The following is a 20,764-nucleotide window of genomic DNA, read 5'->3' on the forward strand; positions in this document are numbered from 1 at the left end:
CTTTGTTGAGTCTTAGCAACCACATAAGGCAAAATTCATCCTTGATCTTCTTTGATCTGGTGGTACCTGTACTAAATATTCTTACTCAGCAATTCATAGCACCTCTGTCCATTTTATTTATACTTTTTTCTATAAAGTCAATAAAATTATGCCAATTAAATTTAAATTTGCATTTTCATTTTTGTATTCCTCCAGACTTACTGTCAACTTTAGTCATTATATATCATATTATACTGCCTTTAAACATGTATTTTACCATTTAAAAACCATGTGGTTTTATTGAATTATAATGGGTCAATGTTCAGTTGGATAAAGTTTTGTTCACTGCACTATGTCCTTGTTCACAGTTCTTCCTTCAAAAAATGGAGCTTGGGATTCCCCAATATAAATATTAATTCGCTCTTTTAAGAAAATTGATTTCTGTGCCAGCTTCATATCGCTGAATCTAAATATTAGGGTCTCTGCATAGTGGGAAGTTCACAATGCAGCAAGGAAGAATAATAAATTCTCTGTAAAATGAGCTTTCTGCAGATGTATCATGAGAAGAGTCTGTATACCTATGCAGAGGAACATGCCTACACCATGATCCAGAATTCAACTTAGAAGGAACATCACTCACAGAAAAGATAAAGCAGAGAAGGAATCAGGTTTATGATGTGGTTTATGCTCTCTTTCAATGTTAGACTTCAGCTTTTGCTTCATAGGCAGTCCCAGATAGTTCCAAAAGAGCAACCAGGCATCTTCATATGGCATGTTTATATTTGAGTTAGAAATTAGTCTTGAAAATATATTAATTCTGACAAAATCAGCACCTGGCTTATCTCTGAAGCTAAACAAGGTTGGCCCTGATTAATAAAAATAAGGGGAAACAGACTGGGGATTCGTGGATTGTAGACTAGACTGGGAAGTTATAAAGAAGAAAAGGATATTCCAAAAGTGGCAATTGGAAATCACTTTCATGAACATATTAAAAAAATTGTAGGGATCCAGTTGCCAGATTTGATTTGACTTAACGGTATCTTTTTCTTATTTCTGACAGTTCTGGCTCTCAACACTTTGGAAAGTTATAGTACTTAGCAATAGTCTTTAGACTTACATACCGCTTCACAGAGTTTACAGCCCTCTCTAAGCAGTTTACAGAATCAGCATATTGTTATATATTCACAGTTTTTTTTTTATAGAATTGTATTCAGAAAAACTCATAAATGCATACAACATTGCAAGTACAACATGAGAATCATGTTTCTAAGACACTATAAGATACTCTTCAGGATTAGAAGCTGCTTGTCTTATATATGTCACATTGATTTCCAATTGACCTTTCCTGCATCCAATCCATCTATCAAAAACTAGAAGATATTAGAAAGTTGTTAGGTTTTTAAAGCCCTCATAAGTGAAAGAGGGGAAAGTGGGCAAACATGAAGCTATTTTTGCCAGACAGGCAAGTTGGTTGGCCTCGCAGGAAAGGGAGTCCTGCAGGCTGTTGAAGTAAACACTGTCTGGAGAAAACATGGAAGGGTCGTCATCAAAATAATTGTATGGTTTCAAGAAGAAACCAACCACATTCCCAAGGGTTGCAGTGTTGGGCACATCCTCAGCATGTGGAATATGTAAAAAGCCAGCATTGATCCAGGCAACCAGATCCTGTGAAAGAGAAATAATAATTTTAAAAATCCTGTTAAGTGCTGAGCTAACACAGGAAGGAAGAACTGACTCGGTAAGATTCAGAGGTTGCTGAAAGATGTGACTATGATCTGATAGACCTAAAGGAACAATGTGATAGCACAATATTCTCCTCAGAGGTAAGGATGTAGTGATCATTGCAAATCTGAGGAGAGTCTTCCTTTTTTCATCCACAATAGGAATGATACTAAAAAGCAATTTTGTTTAATGACAAATATGAATCCAGCTCATGATAATTTTAAAATAAATAAGCTCATAATAATCTTAGTATGGTTTGAGGTGAATGGAGGCAGGAAGGGTAGCATCTATGCTGGGAAATCGGAAACAGCCAATTTGCCTCTAAGCAAATTTCCCAAAGATTATTACTCTATTCCTGTCAGAATTATTTCCAGTATTGAAATTTAATTTATTAGAACTGGGTGGGGTAGAGAAAAAAAATACACGATTTTTTACAAATTGATAGTGAAAACAAATTCCAGTACTCTTTGCCCCTGCTTTTTCACTGAAAATGTTCTCTTTGCATTTGTGTTTAGAATATCATAAAATGGTTTTAAAATATGTTTGTCTCATAATGCATTTCTTTGCCCAATCTGTCTTCAGAGATAATCTAACCTTTTGAATTGATTGTCATTTTAAAACAGCTGCAAAATGAATTTTCCAAATTGGATTTCAAAGATTCATCAGGGCTGTTTGTTTAGTTATCGTATTTGTATAGCTTCCCATCTCACTTATAGTGACTATATCTTTTGTTGGGTAATAGTAGCAGATCATTATTATCCAGCATAATTATTCTCCAGCATAAAAAGAATTAATTACAGGGTGTTTTTATAAACAAGGGATAAATATAACTACATAACTTAAAAGAAGGCAATTTTAAAACTTATGAGCCATTTCTTTTTCTAGACTAAACCACTGTTTTATTTAAAAAAATAAAAATAAAGCTGTTTTTTTATCTCTTGTTTATTTCTGCTAGAGACTAAATCATTTTTTGCAGTGTTTATGGCTTAAGTATGGTCTCTTCACACCGGAGAATGCTGCTGACAATTTTTCTAACCTAATCATTTTATTTGTTTATATTTCATTGTAAACAGCTTTGAAAATGTGTGAGGGATAGCTCATAAAAAGTTTCTCTGTTCAGTCATGTCTAACTCTAGGACACAGTGTGCTCATCTCTGTTTCTTGGCCGAGAGAGACAGCATTGTCTGACATTTTCTGTGATTATGTGGCCAGCATGGTTATACGCCAAAGGCACATGGAACACTGTTACTTTCCTACCAAAGTGGTACCCATTTATCTGCTCACATTTGCATGCTTTTGAGCTGCTAGGTGGGAAGGAGCTGGGACAAGGAATGGGAACTCACTCCATTGCACAGCGCTTGGGTCTCGAACCCAGGCTGTCAGTTTTCCAGTTGACAAGCTCAGGGTCTTTAATCACTGAGTCATTGCTTCTCAGGGTAGCTCATACAAATGCTTCATTCAATAAAAACACCCATTGTAATATTATGTGGGAAGGCCTTGGGAGATGAGTCAAAGAGATGCTGCCTAGGGAATGGTCAAATAAGAGACAGCACAGACAGCAGCTGGGATAGTGGGTGGGGCAAGAGGCTCAGAAGGGACTTTCTCTTCTTCAGCTTTGGAGGAAGGAGGTGGGTAAGCTTGCACTGCTTGTAAGCAATGCTGCTGGGGGGGGAATAGAGAGGCTTCAGTTGCAAACTCCAGCTGTAAGTTGGGCACAAGGGACACTCTCATTCCTTAGGCAGCATCTCTTTGCCCCATCTTTCCCATTAATACCATTAAAACCATTCATAGCATTTGCCCAACTTCTGAGTGATTTTTGGTCTCTTTTCCATCCTGATATATGTTCCTCCAGATATATTGAGATTCCATTTTTAGTTGCTCTGGCCTCTGACAGTGGAAAAACCACTAAAACTGTAGAGCGGAAAAACACAGTTTTCCTTACTATGTTGGATCCTCATGACTCACCTGATTGACAATGGTCTCATTGTTTATGAAGTCAGAAAAGGCAACAGGAGGATGCCATGGATCCATTTGGCTGTAGACACTGTTACTGGTCGGCTCTTCCTCCTTCCGCTTTGTGACAGCTAACTTGTACCTGAAAAGCAAAGCCACAGTGACATTGTGGGAAAATCTTGTTTTATTTATTTTCTTTTAAAAGTACACAAGCTACGATTTCATATATGGCCACAGGAAGGCAGCATGGAAAGACAGGATAAAATTATTGTAAGAGAAATTTGAAGCGTCAAACTGAAGGAATACAATACAGATAGCCCTTGACTTACAACCATTTGTATAGTTACTTTTCGTAGTTACAACGCTACTGAAAAAAGTGACTTATGACCAATTTTCATACTTACGACCATTGCAGCATCCCCGTGATCAAAATTCAGACACTTGGCAACTGGCATATACAGGGCTTTTTTTCTCAGAGAAAAGGTGGTGGAACTCACCTCCCTCCCCTGGCCACGCCCCCACCCAAACCTGGCCACGCCCCCACCCAAACCTGGCCACGCCCACGTTTGGCTTTGAGGGCGCCGGCGTGAGAGCCTCTGGATTCTCTGCCGCTTCTTGCTCGGGCAGGGTCGCCTAGGAAATGGGCCAGGGGCGCGCCGACCGAGCCTCCCTATGGCCGCGGTTGTGAGCCAGGCAGGGGCAGAGAGCTGCGAGTGCGAGCGCGCCCCCCCAGATGTTGCGCCCGGTGCGGCCGGCCCGGAAAAAGGTGCCGGAACGCGGTTCCGCCGCGTTCCGGCTGAAAAAAAGCCCTGGGCATATATTTATGACAGTTGTGGTGTCTCAGGGCCATGTGATCACCATCTGTAACCTTTCCAGCCAGCTTCTAACAAGCAAAGTCAATAGGGGAAGCCAAATTTGCTTAATGACCAAATGATTTACTTAACAACTGCAGTGATTCACTTAACAACTGTGGCAAAAAGATCATAAAACGGGGCAAAACTCACTTAACAACTGTCTTGCCTAGCAACAGAAATTTTGGGTTTAATTGTGGTCATATGTAGAAGACCATCTTTCATAATCATAATCAATGAAACAAAATTCTAACAAAATAAACAGGGACAAGTGAGTTTCCAAGAATTTTTGAAGATCTGAACTGAAATCATCATGTATAACTGTAGAAGGAAGCTTCATAAAGAAGGGGCCCACTGTTGAAAAGTACCTTTCTCTTGTGCCTATCTCACTTAATTTATTTTATCATAAGGCCTATCAGTTGATCATATCTTAACAAATGGTCTGAACTCATCGTGGCAAAGGCAATTATTTACATATACTGACCCCAAGTTTTTTAGTATTGTAAATGTTAATATGGGCACTTTGTACCAAGAAATGCCCTAGTAACCAATACAAGTGTGCATGTAATGAACTAATGGAGTGGTGTTGTTGTTATTTCTAATCAATTATTTTTTTTAAAGAGTAACCCTATGTGTGATGTATTACAGAAAGCAAATTAGGGCATGATCATCTGCTTTCAGTAGACCATGTTGTAATGTCTATTTAAAACCTAACCTATGGGCAGTCAGAACCCACAAACTAGATTTAAAAACTGGATCATAGTCTTCCAATTTCTCTTTTCACATAGCTACACAATTGCTAAGGTCCCAACTCAAATATCCCAGATTTGGTAAATGCCGCTTGCTCCATCCCAAAGGTTAATAAAAAGAAGTACAAATAGTCTGGGAGAGATGTAGGGATTATAAGTTTAGAGGAAACCAAACAAAAGTTGTTATGAACTGTCTAGTGGACCTTTACAGGTAGTTCTTTGTTAACTATTCCTGGTTCAGTGACTATTCAAAGTTATGATAGTGTTGAATAAGTACTACTTAACTACTGATCCTTGAAATTCCGGCACCCTCACAGTCACATGATTGCAATCTGCACTCTTAGTTACCAGCTCACATTTACAACAGTTGCAGCATCCTACAATCAAATTATCACCATTTACAACTACCATGCCAGCCTCTTCCAGCAGAGTCAAATGAGAAGCTGGTAGGGAAAGTCATGAGTTACTCTGGTAAGTCTCCCACACTAGGCAGCAGCCTTCCCAGTCCCATTACACTCACACTGCACCAGCTACCTGCACACATTCGTGCACTTTCTACACCTAGAAGCAGCCACTTACCTACCTACCAGCCAGCTTGTGAGTCACCTGAAAATTGCAATTTCTCACGGACCTCCCTGCTTAATAGCCTGCATTCTTGTTTGAAAGTGGCAATGGGGACTGGTGGGATTGCCATTGCTAAGCAAAGCAGTAACATGACATTACTTTTTACAATCATCTCTCTTAGTGATGGGAATTCTGGTCTCAATCACCATTGTTAACTGAGATCTTTACATGTTCTGTAGCTACATTTCTTGGGGAAGAGTAAATCATTACCCAAACATTCTTAGCATTATTAACAGCTTCAGTATAACCCAGAAGAACCCAGAATGCATTTTATACTATTGCAAGGCAATAGTCATCAGTCTGAGAAATTTTGATTGATAGAAATTGTCGGCTTACCTGCCCCAACTGAAGGCTGGCTCCAATGGATCAGATTCTGATAGATGGTCTCCAGAAAAGCTGACTATCTGAATCCGGTAGCCTTTTTCATGGCCCCACTTATTGCTGCTGTCATTGGCAGCAAAATAAATGTACTTGGGCATGGCATCATGGAGGCGGAATGCAGCTTGGTTTTCAGTGTGGAAAACTTTGCTCACCTTCTTCATTCGATAGATCTTATGTTCTGGGCTCCAAGGGGCCTGCAGTGTCTCAAAGGTCATGTCATTGCCAACCAGCATATTGCTCACACCTCAGAAGGAAAGCAAATACATCCATTAGTTTTTGATTAGCAGCATAGATCAAATTGCTCCTGCTGCATTTTTCAGCTTCTTAAAGTTTTCTACAGAGTGACACAAAAATGCAGTTATGATAAGATTATATACTGTATATAGTTTGATTTTCAACATGAATATGAACAAATCTAAAGTCATTGTGGGAAATTGTAGATGCTAATTAAAAGCAGCACAAACATTAAATAGCAGGTTGTCAAAATAACCTAAAGATAAAAGATTAATAAAGTTGAAGATAATGGTTTGACCTTATTTAATTACCATTCTATTTCAAATATTGTAGGAGGAGAGCCACATTAGTCTATGGTTAGTCTTCTTCATTTCTGACAGTATTAGAGGGGGGCAAATATTGTACATGTACAATGGCACAATGGGATTAGCATTATTCTTGTATATACAAACTCAGCGGAGCCTTATCCACCCTCATTCATTCTAAACTATTTCACCTCTCTTCTTTCACAATCTGGCATTTTCAATGAAAAAAAATTAATTTGGAGGCAGAAATAAGATATTCTAGGGAGATGATTTTTGCTGAGTTTCTTTAAAATGTTATTCTTCAAAGAGAAAATGAACTCGTAAAACAGGTAATTGACTGAGTAGTGTTACTTTGGCCTCAAAGTGTACAGGGTTCTAGAGGAGAATCTATATAAAAGAATATTAAGAAAGGAGAATTGAAGATAATTCAGAAGGCAAGAATGCATTTTCACTTCACTTTTCCTCCAAGAAATACTACTAGTTTTTCTTGTTCAGTTTTTATTATTTCACAGATGCTAACATCTATATAAATAAAAATGTAAATGTTCGTTTGTTCAAAATCTTAAATCTCCAAATGTTCTTCATCGATTGCTTTGAAATTTTGACACGTTGCATTTGAATACGCACATGTTTTTATATACCTATATTATATAAATGTTACACCTGTGACAGGTAAAAACATGCTTTTTGAAAAACAGCACCATCTGTTGGATGTAAAAGCAACACACGCTTTTACCAGACTGAGCCACAGCAACGCGTGGCTGGGTACAGCTAGTGTTAAATAAAGGAAAAGTCAAAGAGCTCTAGACTGTTTCAAGCAATAGGGAGAGGGGAATAGGAGAATATAGAGAAATGTAAAGTTCTGCATCTAGCTAGCACAATTCTATGGTACAAGGGTAGAATGGAGAGGAGCAGGCTTGGCATTAATACTTGTGAAAGGGATCTGGGTATTCTTGCCAACCACAAATTAGCCCTGAGCCAGCATTACGATGCAGATATTAAAAAGCCAAATGCTATCTTGGGGTGCATTACAGGAGCATGGGCTCCAAAACATAAGAAATAATTGTTTATCTTCTTTTTCCCTGGTCAGACACCACCAGTTAGGGGCCCAATAATTCAAAAAGTAGAATAATAAACTGGAGCAAGTTCAGAGGAGGTTACTAAGGCAGTAAAAGATCTGGAAACTCAGCCCTGTGAGGAATAGTCAAACTATCTGGATATGTTTAGTCTACAGAAAAGACAACTAATGAAAGACATGTTATCAGTCTTCAAATAGTTGAAAAGTTGTCACACAAAAGAAGCAGCAGACCTCATGTCTATTGCCCCAGAAGTTAGAATCAGAAAATCAGGAAAAACTGGCCGGTTTTGCAGCTCTGTTATCAACCACAATAAAAAGAAGCTTTATGTAGCAAGGCTACATATGAAAAGAAATACAAATGTTATTTCCAGGTAGTTCTGCAAGTAAACCAACCAAGAAGTGAGGGAATAATATCTCTTTGGAGCAAGGATCTAAAAGCCGAACAGGCTCAGTTCCTAATAAATATCAGCCAGAATGTACAATCTTTTTTTCACCTCTTGGGGCAGTAGGAGCAACTGCTCTGGATTCTACACAATGTTTAATGTTTAATTTGTCATCCAGAGAGATACTTTTCATTCAAGGAAATAAAATTAAGCAATTAAAACATATTCCCTAGAGAGATAGAAAAACACATGGAATATGCTGTCTCACTAACTCTCAAATCTTAAAAAGATGGTTAGATACAGATAATGTTGTCAATTCAAACTGAAGCATGAGACTTTTCTCACTTCCTCATAATCAAAATTACATCCACCCCAAAGAAGGGATGCAAACATTTTCAAAAAACCACTGTACAATAAGTCATGTCAGGCTTAGAAATCACTGGAGTTTTTAAAATATCACAAAGTAAGCTGCCACTCACCACCAATGTCCATATCCACTTTGAAATTAATATTGTGGGTGTGAATTGATCCTGCTGCCCACTCTTGGACTCTGTTACCAAAGTTTGCAGCATCATCAAAGTAAAAAGCAGTTAGAATGTATCCGCTGGCAATAACATGGACACCAACAGCTCCATTTTGATGAAAAGCAAAGTTCCAGATATAGTTATAGTTGCCAAGTGCAGATATGAATCTGATAACCAGACATGAGTCAGACAACCCTCCATAAAATGGAGACTGGATGCTTTCAAAATGACGTCTCAGAGGCAACTCAGAATTCTGTTCAAAGATGCACATGGCCTTTTTACGAGTCTTAGGAGATGAAGTATCAAGAAAAGTGTGTACATCCAGGTAAGTAGCCAGGTAGGGGCAATCCACCCCTTGGGTGAATGTGAACATTCTAGACCCAAATCCAAAGACCATGTCCATAGATCTGATAGACATCATTGTAGGACTATTGGAGCCATAGATAATACTTGCATCTTGTAAACTTAACTCATAGATTATCCTCTCTCCTCTAAATCTGACATCAAACATACGTGGTCCTCTGTAGATATCAATTCCAAAAGCCAAACTCCAGTCCATGAAGGTAACATGGTTATTCTGAATTCTATATCGTGGTCCACGAGGTTCATAATGCAAAGGACTTGGTTCTTGTGGTGGGACTCTCTGCTTCAGTGATGAGTATCCCCCATCAAGGGGGGGTGTTTTAACCTTGTTTACTTTAACCTTTCCCATATTGAATTGTTTTTCGATATCTTTCATGTCCTCAAAATATTGCCCATTATAAAATACATTTACCACCTTCCACTGAGAATGATCCAGGCTGCTAATGTCCACTTGGATCTCTAATCCAACTGGATGCAAATAGCTGCCAGGAGTATACTGTAAGTGATTTAGCCAGATTTTGCGATCTCCTGATTTTAGCCCTGGCAATGCAAAATTGAACATGAAAATTTTTGCTGGATAATTAAGGGCTTTTATCATGAATTTTGGGGCCTTGAAATATTCCTTCAGCAGCAACATTTTATATATTTTAGCCACATCATTTATCAAAGGCATCCTTTGGAAATAAGGCAACATTTTTCCATATTTCGGCAATGTAATATCTTGATGATACTTTGGCTTTGGAAGAGGACCTACTACAAATTCAGTGACATTCGGGACTGGCTGATTTCCAAAATGAACCACAACCAGAGCTTCCCGTGCAGGCTTAACCCCTTGATAATCTAGGAATTGTAGCACTGCTGCTTTGGGGGGCAGTTGCAAGGTGATGGAATAGATGCAGTTGTCTGATGGCTTGGCTTTTGACACATCTACCAGTCTCACTCCCAGGCTGGATTGTAAATACTTTTTTACTTGCATCATCTCTTCTGGAATTAAATCTCGAAATACCTGGCTGGCAGGATCCTGACTGCTTTCCTCTTCCCCCCGGGAAGAGCTCTGACAACCCATAGGTTTTTCTCCTCTATTTTGGAAAACCAAAACTAAGATGATAATGATGGTGAGGCATATTGCTATGACGGAATAAATTACTTTCGAATTCATTTTCCCAAACCTGTACACAGAAACACAGAGAAAAGAGTTTGTTAAATCCTAAATAATATGTTTTTAGTCCTGGACACACATATTCAAAAGACTTGTTGAGCATGTAAGTTTCAAAAGTATAAATTCAAATGCAATTATAGAACATTCCAGAAATTGTGCAAAAATAGCAATGATATGTTCACATCTTCAATAAACTTACCATCTAGTCAAGATACTCCTTTTTTCATTAGTTAAAAGTCAAAAGAAGGCAATGGCAGGACACTTCTAAACCAACTAGATGCTGAGTTCAATTCAAATGAGATTGTTCCTTTTTAAAAAAATTGGTGTGCAGTCTCTTACAATGCACTCAGTAATCTGCTGCTGGTATCAGGAAATTATACATTGTTTAAAAGGGAGGAGACCTTTATGCAAATTGTAGTGAAACACCAATTTTCTGTTTTGAAGAAATGCAATCCAAAGAACTTCTGAACACTCTTGTGCCAGCCCTTAATCATTTTGTGAGTTGTCAGCATTCAACATAATTCATTTCTTCCAACTGAAGTATGGTTGGGTAGATGCTGTACTGAGTCATTTTCTCCCATGGAGTTTCTTACTTGTCATATAGTTTCTCATAGTATTCTTTAATTATCTTTTTCATGTCTTCATTTTTAAATTGTAAACAGCCTTTTTCATCTACTAAATTGTTTATCAATTTTTTCTCCTTCTGTTTTTTAAGTTTATAAGCTAACCATCTTCCTGGTTTTTTTGCATTTTCAAAAAAGTTTTGCTTTGCCCTTTTAATTTGTTGTGCCAGTTTTCTGATTCTATGACATTTAATTTATGTTTTATTATTTCCATTTGTCTTTTCAATATTTTTTGTAGTTCAAGTTCTAATTTTTTAAATTCTTCTCTTAACAACTGACATTGTTGTCTCTTTTCTTTATTTTTTTTCGCCATGTATGTTATTGCTACGCCTCGAAAATATGCTTTGGCTGTATCCCATACATTTTGTAATGTTGCATCTTCTTTTTTATTTTCTTTGAAGAAAAATTCCATTTCTTTTGTTGCTAAGTCTATAAATTCTTTCTCTTTTAATATAGATTGATTCAAAGTCCATCTTAATTTTTTCTGCATTCCTTTCCATACCATTTTTAAGGGGTTATGATCTGCCCAAGTATCCAATTCTATTTCAATTTCCTGCATGCTAACCCTTAATTCAGGTGTCATCCAATTCATATCAATTCTGGACCAAGATTTATGACTATTAGAATAAAATATGTATTGTGATTTTCCTGGGTTCATTTCTCTCCAGATATCTTGTATATCAATTTCCTCTATCATATTGAAAAAAGTCTTAGGTAATCTTTTTCTTCCTTGTTTCCCTGATTTACTGCTTTTATATTCTAATATCCCATCTACTATTGCATTGAAATCCCCAATTAAGCATATATTTTGATATTCCATTTCTAGTATTTTTCTGTGAAGGTTTTGATAAAATTCTTCTTGTTTATTATTTGGTGCGTATATTGCTATCAAAAATATCTGTTTTTTATTTAAAAATATTTCTACCATTAATATTCTTCCTTCTTCATCTGCATAAATCATTTTGGAATCGATTGTCTCTTTGACATATATAACTACTCCTCTTTTTTGTTGTTGTTGAGCTGATGTATAATAAAGTTTTCCAAGTTTTGGATTTTTCGAAAATTTATGATGTTTTTATGTGTGTCTCTTGCAAACAAATTATATCAATGTTTAATTTCTGTAGTTGTTTGAAAATTCTTTTCCTTTTTGATGGGGAATTCAATCCATTTTTCACTGAAAAAATTCCATTTTCCTTCTCCATTTTGGTTTACTTATATTTAGATCTTGTTGATCTCGTAATCCTCTGCTCTTTTACTATTCCCTCATGTTCTTGATTCATCTTCTCTTTTTCTTCTTCCACTTGTGTAATTGTTTCCTCTATTGTTTGTTCTGTTTGTTTCTGGCTTTTTCCATCCTCTTGTTGATATTGTGTTCTTTCTCCCAGAAATGCTCTATATCTTTCATCAAAATCCTCTGCCTTCCACACTGAGTCCAAACAATATCTTGTATTATTCCAATTGATTAAAATCCCTTCTGGCATCAGCCATCTAAAATTTACTCCTTTTGCAATCAGCTTTGTAGCCAAGAAATGATATTGTCTTTGAGTATCCCTTATTCTCTTGGGAATCTATTGCTTTGGAAATCTTCTAGTCCAACTGCCCAAACAACCTTGGTTTGAAAACTTGGCATAATATGATTCCAGGAGACAGGCTGCAAAGCCTCTAACAAATGGTTCTTCCTAACCTCTTGCCCAGGTCCTATCCTGTCTTCAGGATAATAAATCTACATCTTCCTTTCTGTAACAATCCCTTAGATTTTGAAAGACTGCTTTCATACCATCTCATAACCTTCTTTTCTTTGGGTTAAACCTGGTGTACAAGCTGGGGGTCTTCTTGAAATTTCAACTCCTGCTCAGTGAACAGGTGACAGCCATGGACAGAAAAGTGTTTGCACAGGTTCTTCTTGTGTACCAATTACACCCATGCCAGGACTAGGAGGCCTTGATCAGGGTGTCTCCTACCTAGCACCTTCTGATTGGATTTGGCTCCAGGTAATCTTTTTGGTGCAATTCAAGGTGGTGATGATCACCTATAAAGCTCTCAGAGTCATAAGGCCAGGCTACTTGTGGGACCACCTTCTCCTATTGTTTATGCCCACCCACTATAAGAGAGGGCCTGCTCCAGGTCTCTTCTATTAAACAATGTCATCTCACGGGTCATGGCTTCTCAGTGATGGCACCCTAGGTATTCTTTTCAATTGGAAACAAGACTGATTTGTATTTTTTTAATACTAATTTGGTTAAACGTTACAATTAAAAAGATAAAAACTAATATAAGCTAAAAAAAATAAAGAATAAAAAGAAAGATAGTGCAGAAAAGTAAAAATGGAAGGCGGGATAGAAAATAGACAAAAATTAAGATTGTGGTAAAGAAAAAGAAAAAACATATAAAGAAATGACTTCCTCTTCATCACAAATATAACCAATTTTAGTAACTTTTACCATCTTGTCTTACAATGCAACAAATGATCTCTTCTTTATATGTCCCATCTCTTATCTATAAACAAATCCTTTAAAGCCTTCTCATTCAGTCCTGATCAGCAAAAGTCTATTAAGAGTTATCTGAGATAACAACACTTCTACTCTGGCCTTGAAGAAATATACCAACTTTTTAGTCCTTTCTTTTACTTTTAAGAATTTTAATCTTTAATCCCTTCAAATAATGTCCTAGCACTCTATTTCTTTTCATTTTTTCTTTGTCCCTTCTCAGAAAAATTCTTCAAAGCTTTAAGCTTTTGTAAATCCAATATAGGAAAGTTATATAAGGCATTCTTTTGGTTTGTTGCTTGTTTACCTCTTTTAATTATTAAGGTTTTGTTTGTATATTGTTTTCCATAACATTCTTGCAACCTGCCATGTTTTGTTTCAGATCAGTCTCAGTCTCATGCAGTAATGCTTGTTCCTCTTCCATAATGGCTCAAAACTGGAAACAAGTAGATTTTATATCAAGTACAATTCAACAAGGAAAAGGACAAATCCTCTGTGTATGCAAAAAATTAAATGTATAATAATTGTTTACAAGCAAATTTGTTCCGGTATTGTCTTCATTAAAATACATTTGCTGAGTGATTTAATGGTCATTAACAACTTTAGATATTAATTGTGCTTGCAGAACATGCTAAACCAGAGACAGCAGCTTTTTGGGCTAGTAACCACATCTGGGATTTTGAGAACATGCTTAATAGGCAAAATAGCTGTAGGAATACGTGTAAAATCTGGCATCTAAGACCTTATGAATCATGAATAAATGGTCTTTGCTACTTCTTCCCTTTCTTTTGCGCAGGTATCTTAAGTTACAAGTGGAATGTACAGTAATTCATAGAAAACACAAGGGATCATCACATAACTCCAAAATTTCCAGTGCAAACAGGAAGGATGGGTGGGGCTCAATAGGTAGTTGTAACCATATCCCCACTGGAAGAACCACATACCCTTCTTCGTCTCCTAAGAAATGTTCACTGGTTGTAGATGAATTTTGCAACACATTCATGTTGATGTAATTTAAGATCAGCTCTATACCCATTTACTTGTAAATGTCCACCAACTTCATCAATCTAACTTGTCTGCTGCATCTGAAGGTTATCTAAATACAAGATAACCAACATTTATGAAATCCATTGATATTTTGAATTGAAAGTGAGTTTAACATTCCATAGTGGGGAATAAATGAACTTTGTAAAATGGGAAAAAATCTGTGTATTGATTATTTTCTGCTTGGTTGGGCTGCTTCAATAGAATTGAATGTGATCAGTGCCAAAGAGCAGTAGGATTTGATTGGAATCAATGCAAACTCCCCATGGCAGCTTGTCTTGAAGTCCTTACTGACCCTGTATTTACAGAGCTTGTGTTTAATGTACTGTGATTAGCTGTTCATTGCTGCCAATTCCAGTTCCTGTCAAGAACAGGAAATCAGGAGTCCAAGCAGTTCAAAGACTATATAGGCTTATTGTATGCTAAAGCTCTCTACAAGAATCTACTAATGAACTACTAGTGATTAAAGTGAGTTGACAGTAGGTGGGCTAGATTTAGATCTCTTGTGGACCTGAAGGAACTTGAGACTGATAATGCATTTGACCCTTCCCTGTGGCTCAGCTTGGCCATCTCTACATCTCTTTTCTTAATCTTAATCAATAGAATAAGATTTCTTTTAATTTCTTTTTCATTTTTTGCTCCATTTCATTTGCATACACTTCAAGATCAGGGTCCTTCATTATGGTCCTCCACCTCATACTGGGCCACACATCTGCAATCATGTTTAAGAAGAGTTGGGAAAACTGTTTATTCAGTAAAAAAAATTGATTGGAGGAAATGGTTCTGAACATATGCTGACAATAGTAGTAGAACTGGATATTTTTATATAGCCCACTGAAATGTGTATAAATTTTTAAAGATCTGCTGAGTAAGATAATATAACTGAGTCAGTTGGTGACTCAGATGGGCAGAGATGGGCAGCGTACAAATTTAAATAAACAAATAACTTTAATATTTCAACGAGTTACCCACTTAAAGGGAAAATACAATTACCGGTATTTATTTTATCCCTATTCAAAGTATATTGTTAGAATACAAAAGTGCATTAAATCACAATATATTATATTAAATTCATCAAGCCATACAATTTAATTTTTGCAGCTGACCAAAGCTAGATAGCTTTCTCTAGACCAGGGGTGTCAAACTTCCAACATCATGTGACGTGTCGCGATGTATCGTGACTTTTTTTGCCATTGCCGGCAATGGAGTGAGCGCGGTTTTGCTATGATGCATCTGGCCCACGGGCCAGCAGTTTGACACATCTGCTCTAGACGCACCTGCATTTTGATACACATCACAAAAGGGCTGGGCAGACAAGACCCCATTTAAAAAAATTAAACCATGGACAAGCATTATAAAGAAGTTATTTAAATATTAATACTATAGCCTTAGTGAATGCAATCCTTCAGATCTGCACATGTTTGTAATTATATGTTTCTGTCCCCAAATCTGATTTCCAGTTTGCAAAGCAAGCAAAATAATGAACCATGTCAATTCTCTCATATTCATTGTCCTTCTCTCTCTCATTCTCATTTTCATTCCTCAAACACACATGTGCACAGAGACAGAGACAGCACATACAAATAGCACATAGAGTGAAGAAGATGATGGGAAAAAGTCAAGAGAGAAGATGATAACAGAATAACAGAATAATAGAATCACAAGGGACCTTGGAGGTCATCGAGTCCAACCCCTGCTCAGGCAGGAAATCCTATACCATTTCAGACAAATGGTTGTCCAATCTCTTCTTAAAAACCTCCAGTGTTAGAGCACTTCTGGAGACAAGTCATTCTACTGATTAATTGTTCTAACTGATAGGAAATTTCTCCTTAATTCTAGGTTGCTTCTCTCCTTGATTTAGTTTCCATCCATTGCTTCTTGTCCTGCCTTCTGGTGCTTTGGAGAATATCTTGACTCTCTCTTCTTTCTGACAGCCTCTCAGATATTGGGACACTGCTATCTTGTTACCCCTCATCCTTCTCTTCATTAAACTAGACATACCCAATCCCTGCACCCATTCTTCACATATTTTAGCCTCCAGTCCCCTAATCATCTTTGTTGCTCTTCTCTGCACTTTTTCTAGAGTCTCAACATCTTTTTTTTATATCATGGCAACAAAAACTGGATGCAGTATTCCAAGGGCGGTCTTACCAAGATGATGGCAGGATGGAGTCTTCCTTTTTAGTGAGGCACAGAATAAGAGATTGTGCCTGATGCTTTGACGGGCTGCTTAAAAGCATAGGTAGTGTATTTTTCTAAACATTCTCTCATACATAAAAATTAAAAAGTCTACAAATTTATCAAGATTAATCACTTACAATGAATTTCTGGATTTGAATTACAGGTAGTACTTGATTTACAATTATTCATTTAGTACTGTTCAAAGTTATAGCAGCACTGAAAAAAGTGGCTTATGATAGATCTTCACACTTATGACCATTGCAGTGGATTTGGGCGCTTGGTAACTGGCATGTATTTTACAATGGTTGCAGCTTCCCAGAATCATCTGATTTTTGGCTTCTGACAAGCAAAGTCAGTAGGGAAGCCAGATTCATTTAAGAAGTGTAGTGATTCACTTTACAACCATGAAAAAAAATTGAAAAAATGTCATAAGATTGGGTGTGACTCACTTAACAACAGCCTGGTTTAGCAATGGAAATTCTGGTCCCAACTGTGGTTGCAAGTGAAAAACTATCTGCCTTCCTGATTTCAAAAGGCTTCTGGATATAATTAAAACCCAGTTAGGCAGCAAACCGGCAAGGGATTTTATTTTTCTGAGAAAGTAATGAGTGAACATGAAACTTTCAGAGGCAAAATAAAAAAAAATAAAAAAGTAACTCACGGGTAATTTCAAACTGGACAGGTAATACATGATCAAGTGGTACTCCTTAGGCTATTCCCAAAAGTAAGCTAATTGAGCCAAAACACAGTTTGAATGAGCAATAAGAAGAAACTGGACAGCCATTTGTCCGAAATGGTATAGCCTGAGCAGGGAGTTGGACTAGATGACCTCCAAGGTCCCTTCCAACTTTATCATTATTATTATTATTATTATATGATGCGGTAGCAAAGAAAAAAAATTTGATTGCGGTTTTTAATCCCTTGTTTTCATGTCAAAGGATATAAGAGTTCCTCTGTATTCCACAGCAGTCAATCTCCCAGGGAAAGCAAGATCTAATCTATTTCTTTTTACCTTGTCTTTTTGCATTTTTATCTTTTCTCTCTCTTTTTTTTTCCAAATTTTTTTTTATTAATTTTGAAATATTCCCCCCCCCGCTTACAAATATAAACATACATTAATACGACTTTAGTATTATAAATTTTAAAAACATAAACATTAATATTGCAAAACAGCCCGGCAACCCCCCTCCTCGCGTCCGCCCTCTTTTTCAACCTCCCTACACATCCCACCTCCTTCTATCTCCTCTTCCTATGGACACGGTTTAGGGGCGCTAACCGAGTATCAGCTCGGCAGCACCCCCTCCCCGCATCCACCCTCTTTTCCACTACCTACCTACTTCCCTCCTATCTCTCCTCTCCTCTTCCTCTCCCTCCCTTCGGACACAGTTTAGGGCTGCTAACCGAGCGCCTTCTATAATTCTCTATACATCAATACTCCTAATTTAATACTCATTTCTAGATTAAACGCTCAAAATTATTTTATTTCTATTTCTACCCTTCCTCTCACCCCATTCTCTCTCTTTTTATTATTTATTAGTTTTCATCTTTTAAAAAATCTTTTAATAAAAAAATTATACAAAAAAATATGGAACTTGCAGAGTTGGCTAAACTGACTTTATTGATTAGAAAAAAGATAGTATCTAAATTTATTGCTGACTGGAAACATCTTATCAATGAACTTATGATTTGTAGTTTTGATGATTAGAAATAAATGTGAAGGTTTTTCTAGTTCTAAATATTTAATATTTAATAAATAAATATTTATTCTGGTTGGTAAAGGAATACTGGGAAGTTTTGGGAAGATCGCTATTGCTCTTCATGCTGTTGAGTCCCTGGGCTATCTTTTGGCTTTATCAGTCCTAAAAGATTCTTAATGCTTGAAACTTAATACATCAGAGCAGCCAAGTGTAATGAAAATTCTCATCCCTTATAAAAAATAAAATATGTACTGAATTTTAAAAGGATAGCATCTGACCTATGAGCAAGAATGTTAAAATGATCTGAGGGACCATCCATTTCTTTCAAACACAGAGGAAGACAGCTTCAAAAATCTCAGAAATGCTCTTTAGTAGAACTCAACAATCAATAATCGAAATCCAAACAATGCAGCAATAAGCACTGTCTGTTATTTGTGTAAACACTGCAAGGATAAAGAGACTCAGACACAACTCATCAGATCTTTAGCATTTCATAGCTAATATACAGCGAAATCAGAGCTCAGAGTATCCAGTGCTAGACAATCAAGTTGATCAAATGGCCCATTATTAAATGGTCACTGCTGTGGGAAACCGGGACCAACACACTGCCTAACATATCGGCATCCAGAATATTTCAAAAGTTAACCATACCTGCAGTAAGGAGTGGGGGGGAGGGGGAACAGAGGAAAAATATTATTTGGGTCATGGTTTCTTTACTTGTTGAAAAGGGAATTTGAAAAACATTTGGGCAAGACATATTTTGTCATTGACCATTGTTCTGTACAGTGTGTTCCAATAGAAAGTATAATCACACATCAGGCACATCTCCTCAATCCATCCAAGCAGACAGTGATGAGCAAGAAGGATTATCTTTTCTTTTCTTTTTATCCACCATAAAGTATGATTTCTCTGTATTCTGACTCCAAAATCCATGTGATGTCATGCTTTGGAAAGAATTGTATAGGTATATTGTAAACATGAAGTTGGTTCAAGATGATGATCAGGACAATGGATTGCAATGCACAGACGATGAGTCTTTCTTCCTGTTTATGGACTAGACTGAGAAAAGAGAACACATTTTCCTGCAACTATTCTTCATATGTTTTAGTCTCCAGGCCTTTAGCCATCATAGTTGCTTTTTCTCTCTCGTTTTGCCAGCTTTTTGATGTTTTTCAGAAAATTAAAAAGGTGGGGGCCTGGACCTTTGATTGGTTTGGACCTTAGCTAATTTAACTTTGCTGTTCACCAAAGAAGTTAATATCTTTCTTGTGTACATGGTTTATAACTGCCAGAAGATCTTTTAAAACGTAACAGGTACAACTTCCAAAGTGACCCTTTACATTTACAATTCAACCAAGTTTATTGCAGGTAGTCCTTGACTTATGACTACAATTGGGACCAGAATTTCCATTGTTAAGCAAGGTGGTTGTTAAATGAGTTGCACCCAATTTTACCCCTTTTGCCACAATTGTTAAGTGAATTGGATATAGTTAAGTGAGTCAGGCTTCCCCCATTGAGTTTGGTTGTCAGAAGTCAACTGGGAATAATGATCATCATCATATAATCCCAGGATACTGCAATCGTGGTAAACACATACCAGTTGCCAAGTGCCCAGATTTTGATCACATGATATCATGATCAAAATGTGATAGTCTTGTAATGATAGACATAAGTCACTTTTTTCAGTGCCATTGTAACTTTGAACAGTGCTAAATGAATGGTTGTAAGTTGAGAACCATCTATAGATGAGTTCAAGAATAACTGTAAACAATAATAGTGAGAATGACCCATCTCAGCATATCCTGTAAAGATTACTCAGGGACAGCATTTCCCTAACTTGAGGACCAGCCTTAAGAATTTTTTTTACAAAAGCCTCAAGGATATCCAAGAATTTGCTGCTTTAACAGGCTATAGGATTGCGGTTAAAATTCCTAAGCATTTGATCAATCAGAGCAGATCAGAAAAAGAAATAACAGCAGTAACACTATACATTATCAAATTTTCTTCCACCACTACCTACAGAAAGGAACAAACAAATGCTCAACAAAGGAATTACACAAAAACATTTAAAATTTGCTACTCAAAATTTTAAGAATCTCCAGACTTCAACCTGTTGCTGTTTTCTGCATCTTTAGTAGTAATATTCAGAATAAGAGGAAGTTTGATGTGCTTGTTGTATTATTTCAGTTGTTTGTCACCTTGTTCGCCATAAATCATATTATGGTTTGTTTTTGGCTTGGCTTGACTTGGCCTAGCATGAAGTATGAAATAGGCATTGAGTTTTACAGTGGTTTGTAGCTATTTGTACATGAACAAACCACTGTAAAACTCAATGCCTATTTCATACTTCATGCTAGGCCAAGCCTTGTTTCAGAAATAATAGTTAAAAAACACAGTATGGAACAGTAGTACAGTATAACCCTTTTTT

At 36.9% G+C, this 20,764-nt stretch overlaps 1 protein-coding gene across 1 annotated transcript; it reads right to left on the minus strand.

Moving 5' to 3' along the window:
• Positions 1-1,359: 1,359 nt before the first annotated feature.
• On the minus strand, positions 1,360-10,305 carry LOC107288056 (membrane primary amine oxidase-like). The gene is made up of 4 exons (XM_015816632.2): positions 8,739-10,305; positions 6,215-6,503; positions 3,667-3,796; positions 1,360-1,644 (listed from the first exon to the last, which is right to left on the minus strand). The coding sequence occupies exons 1-4, from the start codon at positions 10,303-10,305 to the stop codon at positions 1,360-1,362; spliced, it is 2,271 nt and encodes a 756-aa protein (XP_015672118.2).
• Between the last annotated feature and the right edge of the window lie 10,459 nt (positions 10,306-20,764).

Source organism: Protobothrops mucrosquamatus, unplaced genomic scaffold (genome assembly GCF_001527695.2).
Source record: "Protobothrops mucrosquamatus isolate PMUCROS unplaced genomic scaffold, P.Mucros_1.0 scaffold470, whole genome shotgun sequence".
NCBI classification, from domain to species: domain Eukaryota; kingdom Metazoa; phylum Chordata; class Lepidosauria; order Squamata; family Viperidae; genus Protobothrops; species Protobothrops mucrosquamatus.

Excerpts from the sequence above, each read along its gene's own strand:
- LOC107288056 (XM_015816632.2), bottom strand. The coding sequence starts at position 10,305 with ATGAATTCGAAAGTAATTTATTCCGTCATAGCAATATGCCTCACCATC. Across the intron at positions 6,504-8,738 it reads AGTGGATATGGACATTGGTG|GTGTGAGCAATATGCTGGTT; the intron begins GTGAGTGGCAGC and ends TTTCCTTCTGAG. Across the intron at positions 3,797-6,214 it reads CCAGCCTTCAGTTGGGGCAG|GTACAAGTTAGCTGTCACAA; the intron begins GTAAGCCGACAA and ends TTTGCTTTTCAG.